This window comes from Pelodiscus sinensis, chromosome 7 (assembly GCF_049634645.1).
Source record: "Pelodiscus sinensis isolate JC-2024 chromosome 7, ASM4963464v1, whole genome shotgun sequence".
NCBI classification, from domain to species: Eukaryota; Metazoa; Chordata; order Testudines; family Trionychidae; genus Pelodiscus; species Pelodiscus sinensis.
In genome coordinates this window covers 26422571-26438098 of record NC_134717.1, presented here as the reverse complement: position 1 = coordinate 26438098, position 15528 = coordinate 26422571, and the positions used below count along the sequence as shown (strand labels likewise).

Here is a 15528-nt window from a genome sequence, read left to right as displayed (position 1 = left end):
CAGCACCTTGGCTGCCTGTGCTTGCTGAGCACTAGTTGCCTGCTCGGGAGACAGGCAGGCACATCCTGGCTCTCTACCTCGGTAGGCTGCCAGCACACTGCAAATTGGCCAGGCAGGCAGCGACGTGGCAACTGGATAGACTAAGAAGCTCAACAGCCCAGGGAGCTTGTGAGCCAGATGTGGAGCTAGACAGACTAGAAGCCAGGAAACCCATCAGGCAGGATGCTGGGAAGCTAGGCAGCCTTGCAGATAGGCTGCCAGGGTGCAGGAGGTATGGCAGAAAACCAGATCAATGGGCTGACCAGCCTGCCTGGATTCTGTCAAAATTTGATGGAATAGACGTGTTCACACAGAATGTTTAGATTTCATTGTATCAACATTTTCCATTAAAAAACCCTCATGTCATAAAAGTTTAACCTGCTGTAATTGCAGCTTTGCTGGCTGCTAACTGAGGAGTTAATATGGTTTCATATGATGAAACATCTGGGTTTTTTCAGTTTGCTTTAGTTTAAATAGCTAGTTATATTGTTAATAATAATTGCATTAAAAGAATATTAATATTGCCAAATCAAGCACTCAAGCATTAGGAAATACTCTTATTCAGTCTTCCCCTTAAGAGCAGACAGTCTTTAAATAAATGGCAACATACTATTCTCTCCACAGGATCCCTGACTCAGTGCACAGAACGGTTTGTGCCCAAAGAACCTGTGTTGTGAAGGAGGCTGCTCTCCCCCAGACCGCTTTCCCCCTATTAGCTACAGAAGCTGGAAGCTATGCAACTGAAAGAGGGGACTGCAGAAAAAGAAAGGACAATGTTGTGATTAAGACAAGTGAATGCTAGATTGGATTCTATCCCTGCCTCTGCCACAGATTTACTATGTGATCCTCAGACATTCAAACTTTTCACAGTTGATCACTAATGGCATGTCCCTCATTTTTCCTTTGTGCCTGACTAGAGACTTTTACTCCACTGAGATGCTGACCTTTGCACTCAAGAATTCTGTTACTCAGCAGATGGGCAATAATCTTATCAAAAACTGAACAATGGCCTTGGCAGAAGTGGTACTTGTAATAAATAAGGAGAGCATAAGCATCGCAATCTGACCTACAATTCTAGATCAGTAAATCCTATAATGCCAAAATCTGCCACTCTTACTTACAAAATGGAATAACACATTACTCCATAAGGGATCCATCAAAACCCATGAACTGGAATGATTCCCCCTGGAGTCAAACTGCTAAGAACAGTGATGGGACAGCCACACTATTTAATTTTTTTTTAAGTAGCAAAATTCAGTTCTTACTTCTTGGCTATTTCAATATACAAATATTCTCCACCAAAAATTATTTTAATACCTTTAATTAAAAGTGCCAGTTTTTCAAGAGAGACTTAAAACAGGAACACAGAGATAAGAGACACTGATACAGACACAAACACTGAATTGTGAAGACATTTTCTTACATTAAAACTTTGGAAAAACAATTGACTCTAGACTCTTCCTGGTACAATGTAAAAATGCAATATTTAAGCAAAGCTGGTTACCATTTAATTATACAATTTGTTTTAAAGACAAGAACAATACTCTTTTTTATTCTATTTGTTACCACCTTGGAATAACCTTTTTGTAGTCTTGATATCTTAATCATCATGGCAGTCAAGTTCAACCTTAATATAATTCCATTGATTGGATTTCACACAGTATATTTAATTTTATTTCAAAGCCCAATACAAAGGGATCATTCTCTCCTTGGATGCACTTGAGTATGGCTCTGATTGGTTTTAATTATTGCTTTCTGTATTCAAAGACGTTTAGCCCATCACTAACAATGTTGTATCATTTAACACCAGTTTGACAGGAGCACATTCATGTATGTATAAATACATGCAATGCCTAGCTATTGAAAATTCTACTCATAGAGTCAAATGGTGCCTCCTAATGCTCCCACTGAAATTAATAGGACTTGCACATCGATAACCAAAGGCAGCACGTAGCCCATATTTTAACCCAGCAATTCTCAAATTGTGGGCTGGGACCCTGTAACAGAGCACCCTGGCTCAGCACTCTCCCATGAGGGAAGGGGCAGGGCCGTGCCACGCCACAAGAAGGCGCCGCACTGGCCAACAGTGGGGGAGCGGCCAGATGTGCAGTGGCACTGGAGGGTGATGTCACACACCGCGACCGACCGATGGGGCCAGGCGGGATGTGCGTGAGCGGGCAGGGTCTTGACGGCTGGTGCGGCAGCCACATCAGGTGGTGGTGCGCCTCCCAATTTAAGGGTCAGGCGGCCCAGCATGAAGGGGAAGGAGGAGGACCAGTGCAGAGCTAATTGGCCACGATCCCTATGGACCCGAGGGGAACAAGAGGCGGGTAGGAAGTGACCCAGGGCAGAGTGATAAGGTACCCATGGATCGGTATGTTTCAGGTGGTTGCCCTGTCGACCACAAAGGAAGGAACAGGAGTGTTCCCCTCCCTTTAGGGCCCTGGGTCGGGACCCGGTTCTGAGGGCAGGCCCAGGTCACGCTACCCCTTCTCCCTCTCCCCTCGGGCATGTCGGTTTGCGGGCGGGGAATAGGTCAGTACGGGAGGCTGATGGGAGGAAGAACCAGAGGCAGGGTAATGGTGGCACATATTAAAAGTAGTGTTGGCAGACTACAACCGGTGCAATGAACTTTGTGAGAGAGACTGGAAGTAGATGAACAAGCCAGGAGCGGGGGCGTGTTTCCCCACGGGACTCCCTAAAAACCCCAAAATGGTTTATGACCTCATTTTAACGGGGTTGTCAGGGCTGATGTTAAACTTGAAAGTGCCCAGAGTCAAAGTCCAAACTCCATTGCCTGGGGCTAAAGTCCAATAGTTCAGCCATTGATGGTGGGGCTCAGGTTATAGGCCCGATCCTGAGGCTGACACTGACATCCCTAGGCTTTGGCCCCCTATCCAAAAGGGGCTCAAGGAACCAGGTCTACTGACAGGGGAGAGCAGAGGAGGCAACTGCCCCAGGGCCCAGGACTCCCTGTTCCTTTAAATTGCTGCCAGAGTGCTGTGCTGGAAACTCTAGGCATTTGAAGGCTTGGAGAGGGGCATGCTGTGGTATAGGAGGCACTAAGGGCTGGTTGCCTCTGGCCCTGCCCCTTCCACCTGAGGCTCCGCCCCTTCTAGAAGCACATAACCACAACTCCATATACCTTGCCCAGGGGTCCAGCACGACTGTTGGCTCCTCTGCACGGAGCAATGAAGTCTGAGAACCCCTATTTTAACCTATTTCTTGACTGCAAAAATGCTACATTAATGTAACATGATTGCACATGCAAACCTTATAAAGGAAAAAAATGTGAAAGCTAAGGTTTAATATGAAACCTCTGTATCCCACCATGATTCAGTCTTAAATTATGAAATCACATCCTATTTCTCTAATACATAAGAACGTAATGTTTTTCTATGAACTGAGATTCACAAGTATATCTAAGATAAAATACAATCACAAATATAGAGATTCTATGTGTGTGCAAAATGGCAGAGGCAACATTGCACAGTCAATCTTAATTTTCACATGTCCCGATCTGAGCGCTTAATTGGTCAACCTTTGCGGTGAATTGGGAGTTTTTTTGCCTTTAATTTCCTAGAGCTTCTTAAAAGGAAAAAGTCCTCAGGTCTATAACTAAACAGCACCAATTAACTGAGGCCAACTAGAGCCTATCAACGTCAATAGCAGCCTGCACATTTGCAGTTTTAACAAGCACTTGTATGCAGGGGCGGCCCGTGAGCATAGGCAGACTTGGCGGTTGCCTAGGGCACCGCCGGCCCGGGGCGCCCAATGATGACATCACGGGGCACCCGGGTGCCTGATGATTACGTCACGGCCATTGACAGCCATACAGGTGAGGGTGCCGATCGCACCTTCCGCCTGGGGTGCCTGCTGCCGCAGCCGACCTCAGGCCACTCCTGCCTGTAAGCCACTGAGGAACTACTTCCTCTTATTATTGTCTGCTACATTCCTCATCTGGGCATGTATACTTATCGGTTCAAGAAAATATTAAAGCAGCATATTCGTGGCCAACCCTCTGGTCAGTACAGAGCTCTGCTCAATAAATTCATAGAGGATAGGTCCATCAATACTTATTAGCCAGGATGGATAGGAATGGTGTCCCTAGTCTCTATTTGTCAGGGTCTGGGAATGGATGACAGGTGATGGATCACTTGATTATTTCCTGTTCTGTTCACTCCCTCTGGGGCATCTGGTGTTGGCCCGTCAGAAGACAGGATACTAGGCTAGATGGACTTTTGATCTGATCCAGTATGGCTGTTATGCTTTTTTGCTCCCAAGTTGTGTAGTTTGGAATTTTATTTGCAGAATACACACATCTAAAGTTTTAGATGTTCTCAAACTATTTACAGTGAACTCATCTAAGGCTGCAAGCCCTGTTAAGCCTCATTGTTATTTTCAACTGCACATGCTATTCCAAAAATAGAAGTTGAGGGTGCACCTAAAGCCAGGAGGATTGGCTGCAGTTGAGATAGTGCAGGTTAAGAGGAAGAAGTGAGGAAAGTGTATTCTTACATGTTTCTTAATTCAGAAAACCATTGAAAAGATTTTGCTTTAATTTTATTAAAGAATTCACTTGAGCAAAGAACCAAGTCCCAAAAGTATCAGCCCAAAAGACACCATTTCAGAAGCTTAAATTATTATTTTATATTATTTTTCCTAATAATGGAAAAAGTGTTCTGGTGTTTCAACTACTGCTGTCATTACCTGGTAGACTGAAATAATTAAAGCAGCATTAGAATCATTACCTTTAAAGAAAAAAAAACATTTTGCAGAATACTAGAAAAAAATCCTTATAACTTGATCTACTAGACTTCAGAATAGTCAGTCTTCCATAAGAATATGTCAAAGTTCAATTACTTGAAATATGTATATTTAGATGGCAGGAAAGAATCCTGCACGGACATGTGAAAGGAGTGAATGACCTTCACCCTCTTCCGCTTTTTTACAACTCTAATTATTTTATAAGTGCCTCTTCATCAGATCGTAAAGATAGATATTTGTTGGCTTAGATTATCATCAATTTTGAAAACATCAGTGAAGGAGTTTTTCCAATTGACAGTTAAAATTAAAATAGTCAAGTGTACTTAAACAAGTGTAAGGGGACTGTTACCCCTTACTAAAACTCTGTGGGAGTTTTTTGGTTTGCCAGCTCCAAGTTTCAGAAGGGGAAGAGTTCATGAGACTGACAGACCCCAGAGACAATGGAAAGCAGCCAACACTCCAACTCAGCCTGATTGACAGGTTGGACAGGCCAGTGAGGAAGGGGAGAGGCCAGGCCCCGTCCTCCCTGTGAGCTGGGATTGTTCTGGCTCTCTCTGAACAAACAGAGAGCTGAGACACAGCCCAAGGAGTGCAAGCTGTGTGCTGAGGGGCAGTTTTTGCAGCAGCTGAGCCTGACACACACAGCTCAAGGAGCGCAGACCCTGTGTTGAGCAGCAGACTGGCAGTGCTCAGAGAGCCAAAAGGAACAGAGAAGCAACGCAAGAAGCTAGAGACTGGCCAAGCAGCACCCTGCAGCTGGATGTGGTGAGCAGCTGGGAACTGCAAAGTGTGGGGAGAAGCTCTGGACTGGGAGCGGGGTCTGGCCACTTAGAGCTTGAGGCTGTGTGGTCACTGCCAGAGCAAGCGGGTCCAGCCTGCAGCCCCCCCCGCAGCACATCCAAGGCCTCTAAGGGGCCTCTCAGGAAGAGACTGTGGACTGTCCTTACACGCTGCAGGCTGCTGTTTTGATGTCCCTGTGCTACAGAGCAGGGCTGTGTGTTCTCATTTAACCATTCTCATTTTTTCTTATTCTTTTCTCTTTAATCAGTTGATGTTTAATAAATTATATCTGCTTTGAACCTTATGAAGTGATCACTGGGCCAAGAAGGCCTGCAGTGTAAAGAGAGCACCTCGGAGTGGGGACACCCTAACTCCTGCCCCTAGTGACTACAAGGTCGGGGATTAAGCCCCAGGAAACCTGGGCCCAGCCTTGTTGGGGTTTCGAGGGCTCTGCTACTCAGGAGAGTGGAGGGGGAGCCCTCAGGATCAGGGAGGCCGTGGGGTAAAGGAAGTGGGAGCGGGGACTCAGATCCTTTCGCTGGTCCATTTCACCGGGGTGGTATAAAAGCCAGGAAAGTTCTCCGCAATAGCGGGACCATTCCCCCACTTACACAAGTTACAGAGAAATACTAAAGATCTGACACACACAGGCTGTAACTACAGAGATGATCAAAATTTTCAGAGATTCAATATTTGCTGAAATCTTTATGGTGCACTGAAAATTTCAATTACAATCCCACAAAGATATTTGGACAACATTTTCTTAACTTTTTCCGCTTCCATTTTAACCAATTCTGTTTACAGAGAAAGCTTTGTAGAACAACTATGATAATGAGAAATCAAAAAAAGTCTAACTTGTTAGTAATTACACCAGTGAATTCACAAATAAAGTACCAAAAGAAAAATTATGGAAAAAAGATAATACAGTGCTCTGTTCAAACCCTGTGGATCAGACTCATGGCCATGCTGCAGTGCAACGAGGATGGTGAATCCAGTAAGTGAAAGCATTGGGAGCAGGTGTGGGTGAGAAAGGAGGCATGGCTGAAATTTCCCTCCATCTGTAACCATCAGCTCAGGTCCCAAAGACTGCTGGGAACCTTGAGGTTGTGCTCAGGACAGGACTGACATGGCTGTGTCTAGACTGCATCCCTTTTCCGTAAAAGGGATGCAAATTAGACACATCGCAATAACCCTCTTATTTTAAGAGGAATAAGGGATCTTTCGGAACAGGGTTTATTTTCCGAAAGATCCGCGTCTAGACTGGCGCTTTTTTCTGGCAAAGCTCCGAACTGAAAAAAAGCGGCAGCCATGTTTATGCAAATGAAGCGGGGGGGATTTAAATCCCTGCTTCATTTGCAATTGCAATGTGTCTAATTTGCATCCCTTTTATGGAAAAGGGATGAAGTCTAGATACAGCCACATATGTTTTTCCATAGGATTAGAGTGTTCACAATCACAGAGAATCTGAGCCAAAATATTAACAACAGTCAACATTGGCCTGTGTTATAAATCAGACCAAGTGCTGACTGAAAGTAAGTGAAATCAATCCCCATCAGTCTTCAAGATTGACTTTATGTGACAGAGAGAAATAGTGAATCTAAAAGTATCCAACCCTTGAACCAGTGAGATGAAAATACAGATAAATACAAAACATAAGGGCTGTATCTACACTGGCAAGTTATTCCGGAAAATCAGCCGCTTTTCTGGAAAAACTTGCCAGCTGTCTACACTGGCCGCTTGAATTTCCGGAAAAGCACTGACGATCTAATGTACAATCATCAGTGCTTGTCCGGAAAAACTATGCTGCTCCCGTTCGGGCAAAAATCTTTTTCCGGAAAACTGTTCCGGAAGAGGGCCAGTGTAGACAGTACAGTAGTGTTTTCCGCAAAAAAGCCCCGATTGCGAAAATCACGATCAGGGCTTTTTTGCAGAAAAGCGCATCTAGATTGGCCACGGACGCTTTTCCTGAAAAAGTGCTTTTGTGGAAAAGCATCCTGCCAATCTAGACACGCTTTTACGAAAATGCTTTTAACGGAAAACTTTTCCGTTAAAAGCATTTCCGGAAAATCATGCCAGTGTAGATGTAGCCACACAGTTTATTGCAAGGCCTACAATGGAAAACAAAGTTTTTTTGTAATATGCAATGGTAACCTAAATTCTACCATTTCTAATGTTTCCAAATGGTCAGTTATGTAATATAAAATCAAAATATGAAATAAAGCAGACTTTTATAAAAAATCTACTGTAGCTATGAAAACAAAGGGAAAAACTAGCAACATTAATTTTAGAAACTTAAGCCATACTTTTCAAAGCTGAGTGCCTAACACTAGTCTCCTAACAAATCCTATGAAAGACAACAAAAATACAGGTATTCGGTGTTCTTGAAAAATCAGAATTCTTTTAGTTATATTCCTAAACAGAAATTTATAGGAGCCTGTTTATCTTTTGTTAGGATTTTAACTTTTTCATGAATTCACACCATTTTATAATTGGACTACGTGATACAAGGTTGTAGCAGGAAAGAGAGAGAAAAAATTAAAATATTTTTCAGTTTTTCCATAGGAAATGGCAGTTCTGATGAAAACTAAATTCAAAAAAGCATTTTTCTCTATTTCTTAGATACTTTGTTGGAAAATGTATGTTTCTCTGTGAACATGATGCTTAAAGATGAGCTTAAACAAAATACTCTCTCATCAATAAGGCAGGCAAGTCAACACTACAAGTTAATACTCAGTTATGAAACAAGTGGCTTCTCTTGAGACAAGTTTGGCACAGCTTTTGTATCTAGAAGTATCCCTTTATCTCTATGGACAACCAATTTCCTTGTTCAAGTAATGGGCAGAATATACACATGCTTCCACATCCAATGAAGAATTCAGATAACTGGTTGAGTCTACTATAGAATCTGGTCACCAGTTTTTTTCTTTTAAATACTGCAGGCTGTTTGCAAGAATTTTCAATAAATGATGCACATCATGAAGTTTGTTGACGTTCATGTTTTCCTAACCATCTTCTATAATTTGAAGAGAGCCAGAAACATTTTTCAAATTGAAACATTCTTCTTTCTGCTTCATGTTAGAGCTCAGAAAGTTGATCCCCCTGAATCACACTGGCATGTGGAAAACTGCATCATAACAATGTGATTATGAGGAGTGATGCAAGCAATGGAATGCTAATTGTCTTACTGCTGCCACCTGATGTCCGCTGACCATGTTTTACAGCAAACACTGCATTTGTGTGATTGGTCGGTATTTCTACATTGCAGATCATCCCTTCACAGCAAGAAACACATTCCTGTTAATAAAAAAGGAGATTGTTAGGCAGCAATGCCAGCAACAGCAGTAGTTTATTATGTATATGCTTTCAATTGCAAGGGTTATTACTTTAAAAAAAGTGAAGCCAATTAATCACTGCTGAGCAGGAAACTATTTTCCTGTCCCACAAGAATTTAAGATAGTGATAGAAATGTAGCCGTGTTAGTCTGGTGTAGCTGAAACAAAATTCAGGACTATGTAGCACTTTAAAGACTAACAAGATGGTTTATTAGATGATGAGCTTTTCGTGGGCCGGACCCACTTCCTCAGATCAAAGAATTTAAGAGTTTGAAATGATTCCCCATCCTGACTCATGTCAAAAAGTCAAAATTTCAAACAAATTTATGAACCTAAAATCCTAAAACATTTTGGAATGTAATCAATCAAAATGTTTTATTTATTTTTGACCTTTAAAAACTCTTCTTTTTACAATAAAACTATAAATTAACTAATATTTTGAAATGAAAAGTCCCTTAAACAACTCCAATTTTCCCCCCAAAAATTAGGAAATCATATGTGTTAAAACCAACCTTTTCATGCAATTAGTTTTTGTTTTCACAAAATCAGTGTTTAGCAAAACAAACCTACCAAGCAACCAACAAAATATTTTGCCAGAAAATTCCCAACCAGCAATATGAATTATTTCTATCTGGTAGCCTGTGATCTGAGTTGGCCTATCAGTTACAGCTGCAAAATCATGCTCGGCAGTGTTCTTGCAGCTTAGATTATCATGCATTGTAATGAATGGATTCCTGTTAACATGATATAATGAGAGTTAACCATGTTAGCTATGTCTGACAGCTTTCCCAACATATTAGAAAAATAGGGAAAGATTCCCATAATTATCACCTTTCTATATTAAGAACAAGCATGTTTTTAAATATTTTCTTGTCACACATTTTTAAACGAAAATAGCCATTATGATCAGTTCAATTCCCTCATAAGTTTTTATGCAGAATAATGTTATATTCTAATCTTAACATTTGCATCTCCTGACAAAATTTCCAGTGCTAGAGAATAACTATTAATGTTCTTGAATCTTCTTCACTAGTTGTTTCTTTGGGGAATCACTGAAACTGATGTTCCTTTTTTGGGCATGTGAAGATGTAGAGTGTGCCCATTTCCACACTGCAATTTGAGCTGTATACAAAGGAACAATAGTATGTTTTACAAGAAAAAATGTAGCAGAAGACAGGCTGGAGCGCCTAAAGGCCATATACTTCCCTCAATCCATCAACACTCATTAACATCAATGGGAGTCTGATCAAAAACAGCATATATATGTCCTTTCATATTTAACACATAGATTCTCTGCTATCTTCAAGATATCTTACATGACTAAGAGCATTCAAATCCTGCCAATAGATTTTATTGGCACTGATTTCTGAAATTATCCTTCCAGCTTTGTCTATGACATAAAGCATTCTAACTATGCAACCCAAAAATTGCTATATTTCCTTTTCAAATGCAAGAGTCATGGCAAAAGTTGCTTGTGTCAGTCAGGATGCATAATGCACTAGTACACATCTCTTCAACATTATACTGTACTCTTTATTTTTTTTTTAAATAAAGATATTCATGTTATAGTAGATTGAACTAGAAATCAATAGATTATGCCATCTACATAAAGTAATACTCTGTATTTTTAGCCATTTGTAATTTACCAGACACAAGAATTAGGTTATAACTGAAATGGAACATAAGCAATGTGATAATAAGAATGACTTGGTTTTAAAGTCTGATATTTTGTTCTTCAGACTTATCAACAAATTTGTAGTACATATTTGTCCATTTACAAAAGATCCTGACCAAAAACTCCTCTCTAGTCACACCCTACATATTATTGGATTAATCTTTGTGCAAAATAGACCTTGTAAGATAAAATATAAAAACTATCAAATACTGTGACCTATGTACAACATGCATATCATGAGCTGAGAACATAACTGAAATTATGATTACAGAGTGTATACCAGACAAATCTGGGGAGCTGGTAAAGGTTCCATGTCTCTGTTCTCACTGCTGGAATGAACTTTATCTAGGGGTAACCTTCAGGAAAGCATATTTCAAAGGGTGAATGGACTAGAAAAGCGAGGGGCAAAAATACCTCCAAACTATCTCTCTTTTACCTGAGATGACAAAGGAACCAGCTCCTTGACTTAGGGAGGGAAATCCTGACTTGAGAATGTGGTCAGGCCTATTGCTGAGAACACGTGGTAAGGATTTTACTTTAAACTAAGTCTAGCCTTCACTTTCACTACTAAAAAGCATTTTTTTTGTTTCTCTTGTAACCATTTCTGACTAACAGATTATACTTGTACTCACTTAAAATCAACTTCTTACTATATATTTTAGAAATGAGCATCTCTGTCTGAGAGCCCATTTGTTCAAGAACTCCTCCTAAATGGTAAGAGATAGGGCCACCAAATTTGGTACTCAGCTTCCTCTTCTCCTAACTTACCACAAGGTTGTACCAGGACAATGGGGTGAGCATGGAATTCAATTGTTTCTCATAAAATGGAAAGGGAGGGGTCTGGTAGAAGGGAGTTATACTGCAGAGTTATACCACAGGGAGAGCAAGGGGCCAGAGATGGGGACTGGAAAAACTATAACTCTATTGGGCCAACAGGGGGCAAGCGACAGAGAAAAGGACAGCTATCTACTATATATTTGAGAGAGAGAGAGAGAGAGCGAGCGCACACGCGTGCGTGTGTCCATCTACCCCCAGCAAGGGAACATGCACCTCTCCCTCAGCTGTGCCTGTTGCAGCTACAGTGGCCATGGACAGGAGCTTCTCACTTGGCCCCAAGCTGCTGTGATGAGAAAGGGCTGGGTTGTTCTATCTCCCCAGAGCAGCCTGCACACTGAACCCCACATCACCTGGCCCACCCCAGAGCAATGATTTAAATGAAGAAAAATAAGTTATTTGAATTAAAGACCCAAGCAATGCCAAGTCAATTTTCTAGTAGGTAAATAAACTTGTTTCATTTTTACCTAAACGAATACAGTGTTGTGTTTAAAACAAATTGGTAACTCCAGTTAATATAGCAAACTATTGGAAATTGATCCTTTACAGGAGCAATTGACTTTTGATAGCTGAACTATCTAGAAGAGAATTGGAGAGCACAGAACACATATATGGGAATTGTTGGGACTGTGAGCACATCAAGGTCACTCTGCAAATAGTAACAGAGGCCGGAGAAAACCAGAGTGTGATTGGAATGTTGTTCACAGGCCATGCTTCTGTCTTTCACTTGGAAGCCTGCTGACAAATGCTGTCCCATGAAACCCAACCGCAGCATGAGGCTTCATCTCGGACATGCCAGGATAGCCAAATGGAGTCCAACTGGCCTGCTGGTCTTACTTAAGTCACCAACAGGAACCTGTCCAAACTGGAATTCACCTTGCTCTGGACTGTGTACTTGTGCCTTCTGCTCACCTGGCTTTGACTTCTCAGTGCCTTGACCTGGCTTGGCTTATGGCATTTGACTTGTGGTTCTGACCTCCAGCTTGTCTTCTGCCTCTGATCTCCCAATATCTCAACCCAGCTGACCCTTGGCTCTTGATTGCAAGCCTCTGCTCTGACCACAAGGTCTAGCTGCCCAAGACCCAGCCCTGACAAACATCCATCAGTCTCCTCTGGCAAGTGTTACTCAAATGACTACTGCTGGAGAGAGTAACACGTGCTGAACAGGATCCTTCTTTAGAATGTCTTCAAACACACATTCTCCATTACAAAAACTGATGCTTACTGTATGGCCTGTGTCTCTGTGGGGGCGACAGCCAACCAATCGACATTCATTCCTGGTAGCGCATTTTTTGGTGACTGAGGTACTCCTTCCACGGCTTTTGAAATGATGAACTGTCAAACAGTACTTTGTATCTAAGAAATAAATCAAAATCAACATTTATTTTCATGCAATGAAAATTCTATCATATGGTTTGAAAGGTTTTACTAAATGACAAGTTATAATAGAGCAATAGCACTAAGAAAAGTTAGGGATTATGTGAGGTTTAAAGGATTATGACTGCATTATATTCCAAAATTATAGTACTTGTGTGTCAGCTAGATCTTAAATTAAATAGGCTATTTGGCTCCTATGCCGCAAAGAGATTTAAAAAGCCATTGAGATTTGACTTCTCTAGCACTTCATCTCCAGCTGTCTAACTAGTTTTAGCAACTCCTATCTTGGCTCTTCTTTTCCATCCTGCACTCCTTCTCATTCTCTTCCATCCTCCCTTCATACTGGTTTCCTTTTTTCATTTCACTCTTCCACCTCCATCCCTCCCCTAGCCAATGACTTTACTTCTTCCACTATTTTTCCTTTTCCCCCTCACTTTAGAGTATGTTCCCGTATCCAAATTTCAGGGACCCCACTATTCTCTCTTCCAAGTGTGATCTTCAGGCCTTACTGCCAAATGTTTCTGCATTACCAAGAGATGTACTAACATGACACTTGCCATTTTGAGAAGTCTCAGAGGGGTAGCTGTGTTGGTCTGTATCTGCAAAAACAATGAGGAGGTCTGTGGCACCTTAGAGACAGATTTATTAGGGCATAAGCTTCTGTGGGTAAAACCCACTTTATCAGATGAATTGGAGTGGAGTTTACAGTCCTATATATGCACCCATGATACAGCACCAGATACTTCCGAGGAAATGAACAGAACCAGGCAATTATTGAGTGAGCTATCCCATTGCCAATGGCAGCTTCTGGCACTCAGATATTTAGGGACACCCAGAGCATGTGGTTACATCCCTGATCCTCACTAATAACATAGATAGATCTAGGCTCCACAAACTCACCTAACCTTATTTTGAATATAGTTACACATTTGCCCTTCATAACATCCCATGGCAATGAATTCCATAGGTTGGCTATGGCTTGTATGAAGAAGTACTTCCTCGTGTTGGCATTAAACCTGCTGCCTGTTAATTTAGTTGGGTGACACTTGGTTCCTTATGTTAAGTGAAGGGTAGATAACATATCCCTATTTACTTTCTCTGCACCATTTATGATTTTATAAACATCTCTCATATCCCGTTAGTCATTTCTTTTCCAAGCTGAGCAGATCCTATCTTTTAAATCTCTCAGGTTGTGTCTACACTGGCATGAATTTCCGGAACTGCTTAAAACGGAATACTATTCCGTTTTCAGTTTTTCCGGAAAAGGAGTGTCTACATTGGCAGGCTGCTTTTCCGGAAAAGCCCTTTTTCCAGAAAAGCGTCTGTGGCCAATGTAGACGCGCTTTTCTGGAAAAGAGCCCCGATCGCTATTTTCACGATCGGGGCTTTTTTCTGGAAAAGACTACTGGGCTGTCTACACTGCCCCTTTTCCGGAACAGTGTTCCAGAATAAGGATTTATGCCTGAGCAGGAGCAGAATAGTTTTTCCGGAATAGCGGCTGATTTTGTACAGTAGAGCGTCGTTGCTTTTCCGGAAATTCAAGGGCCAGTGTAGACAGCTCACAGCTTATTCCGGAAAAGCGGCTGATTTTCCGGAATAAGTGGCCCAGTGTAGACACAGCCTCATTGTATGGAAGCTGTTACATATGCCAAATCATTTATGTTGGTCTTCTTTGAACTTTTTCCAACTTTAATACATTTTTTTTGAGATATGACGACCAGAAGCACGTGCAATATTCAAGGTGTGGGCATAACATAGATTCATATAGTGACATGTTATTTTCTGTCTTTGTATCTCTCCCTTTCCAGACAATTCCTAACATTCTGTTTTGGCTGCTGCAGCACATTGAGGCTACGTTTAGACAGCGGCGCTATTTTGGGATACTCGGAGCATCCCAAAATAGCTATTCCGAGTCTTTAAATGTGCCTGTTTTTTCAAAACAGATTTCAAAATAATGGGTGCACTATTCTGACATCCCTGAAACCCTCATTCCATGAGGGTTAAAGGATGTTTTGGAATAGTACCTTATTTCAAAATTTGTAAACAGTGCCAAATTTCAAAAATTTCAAAATTAGATCGAAATAAGATATGCAATTTGTGCACTCAAATGTGTATCTATTTCAAATTGTGTAGTGTAGATGCACCCTGAGTGAATATTTTCAGAGAAGTATGCATGTTGACTCCAAGACCTTTTTCTTGGTGACAGCTAATTTAGACCCCACTACTGCGTGTGTACAGTTGCAGAGACGCTGAACAATTCATATAGTGGGTGGTGTTGAGAGCCATTGAACTAAACTATAAACCCTATATAAGGAAAACCACTTCAAGCCAGGGCATGTGGCAGAACCCGGAGTTCCAGCACCTGTGCATAATTGGGGTTACTTTTTCCGGTCTGTATTGTTTTGAACTTATTAACATTGAAATTCATCTGCCACTGTGTTACCCACTTACCCAGTTTAGCGAGATCTGTTTGTAACTTTGCACTTAGCTTTGGACTTCCTATCTCAAGTAATTAAATGAACATCTAAGATAGGTCTCTAATCTTTGAATCTAGAATGTGCACAGGGCTGAATTAATCTATATATTTAATCTCAAATCCTATATTCTCCACTCAGTGCACACACTTTACTATAAGGCCTCCATCCATCCAGAAACGTAACTACGCTTTAAGATAACAGTGCTGAAAAATTCCTCTAAAATCCTTAGTACAAAACAGCTATCTAC

At 41.4% G+C, this 15528-nt stretch overlaps 1 protein-coding gene across 6 annotated transcripts in view; it reads right to left on the bottom strand.

Annotated features, from left to right (window-relative positions):
- The window catches only part of LYPD6B (LY6/PLAUR domain containing 6B), a 129346-nt gene that overhangs the window by 15577 nt on the left and 98241 nt on the right, over nucleotides 1-15528 (bottom strand). For 5 of the 6 annotated variants that reach the window (XM_075933356.1, XM_075933351.1, XM_075933352.1 and 2 more), the window contains 2 exons: nucleotides 12653-12783; nucleotides 8772-8880 (listed from right to left, as the gene is read on the bottom strand). In XM_075933356.1, coding sequence (XP_075789471.1) covers nucleotides 8772-8880; nucleotides 12653-12783 — 240 coding nt within the window. Of the gene's footprint in view, nucleotides 1-496; nucleotides 8881-12652; nucleotides 12784-15528 lie in introns of those variants that run through there. The other variant, XM_075933354.1, reaches the window with a different exon arrangement.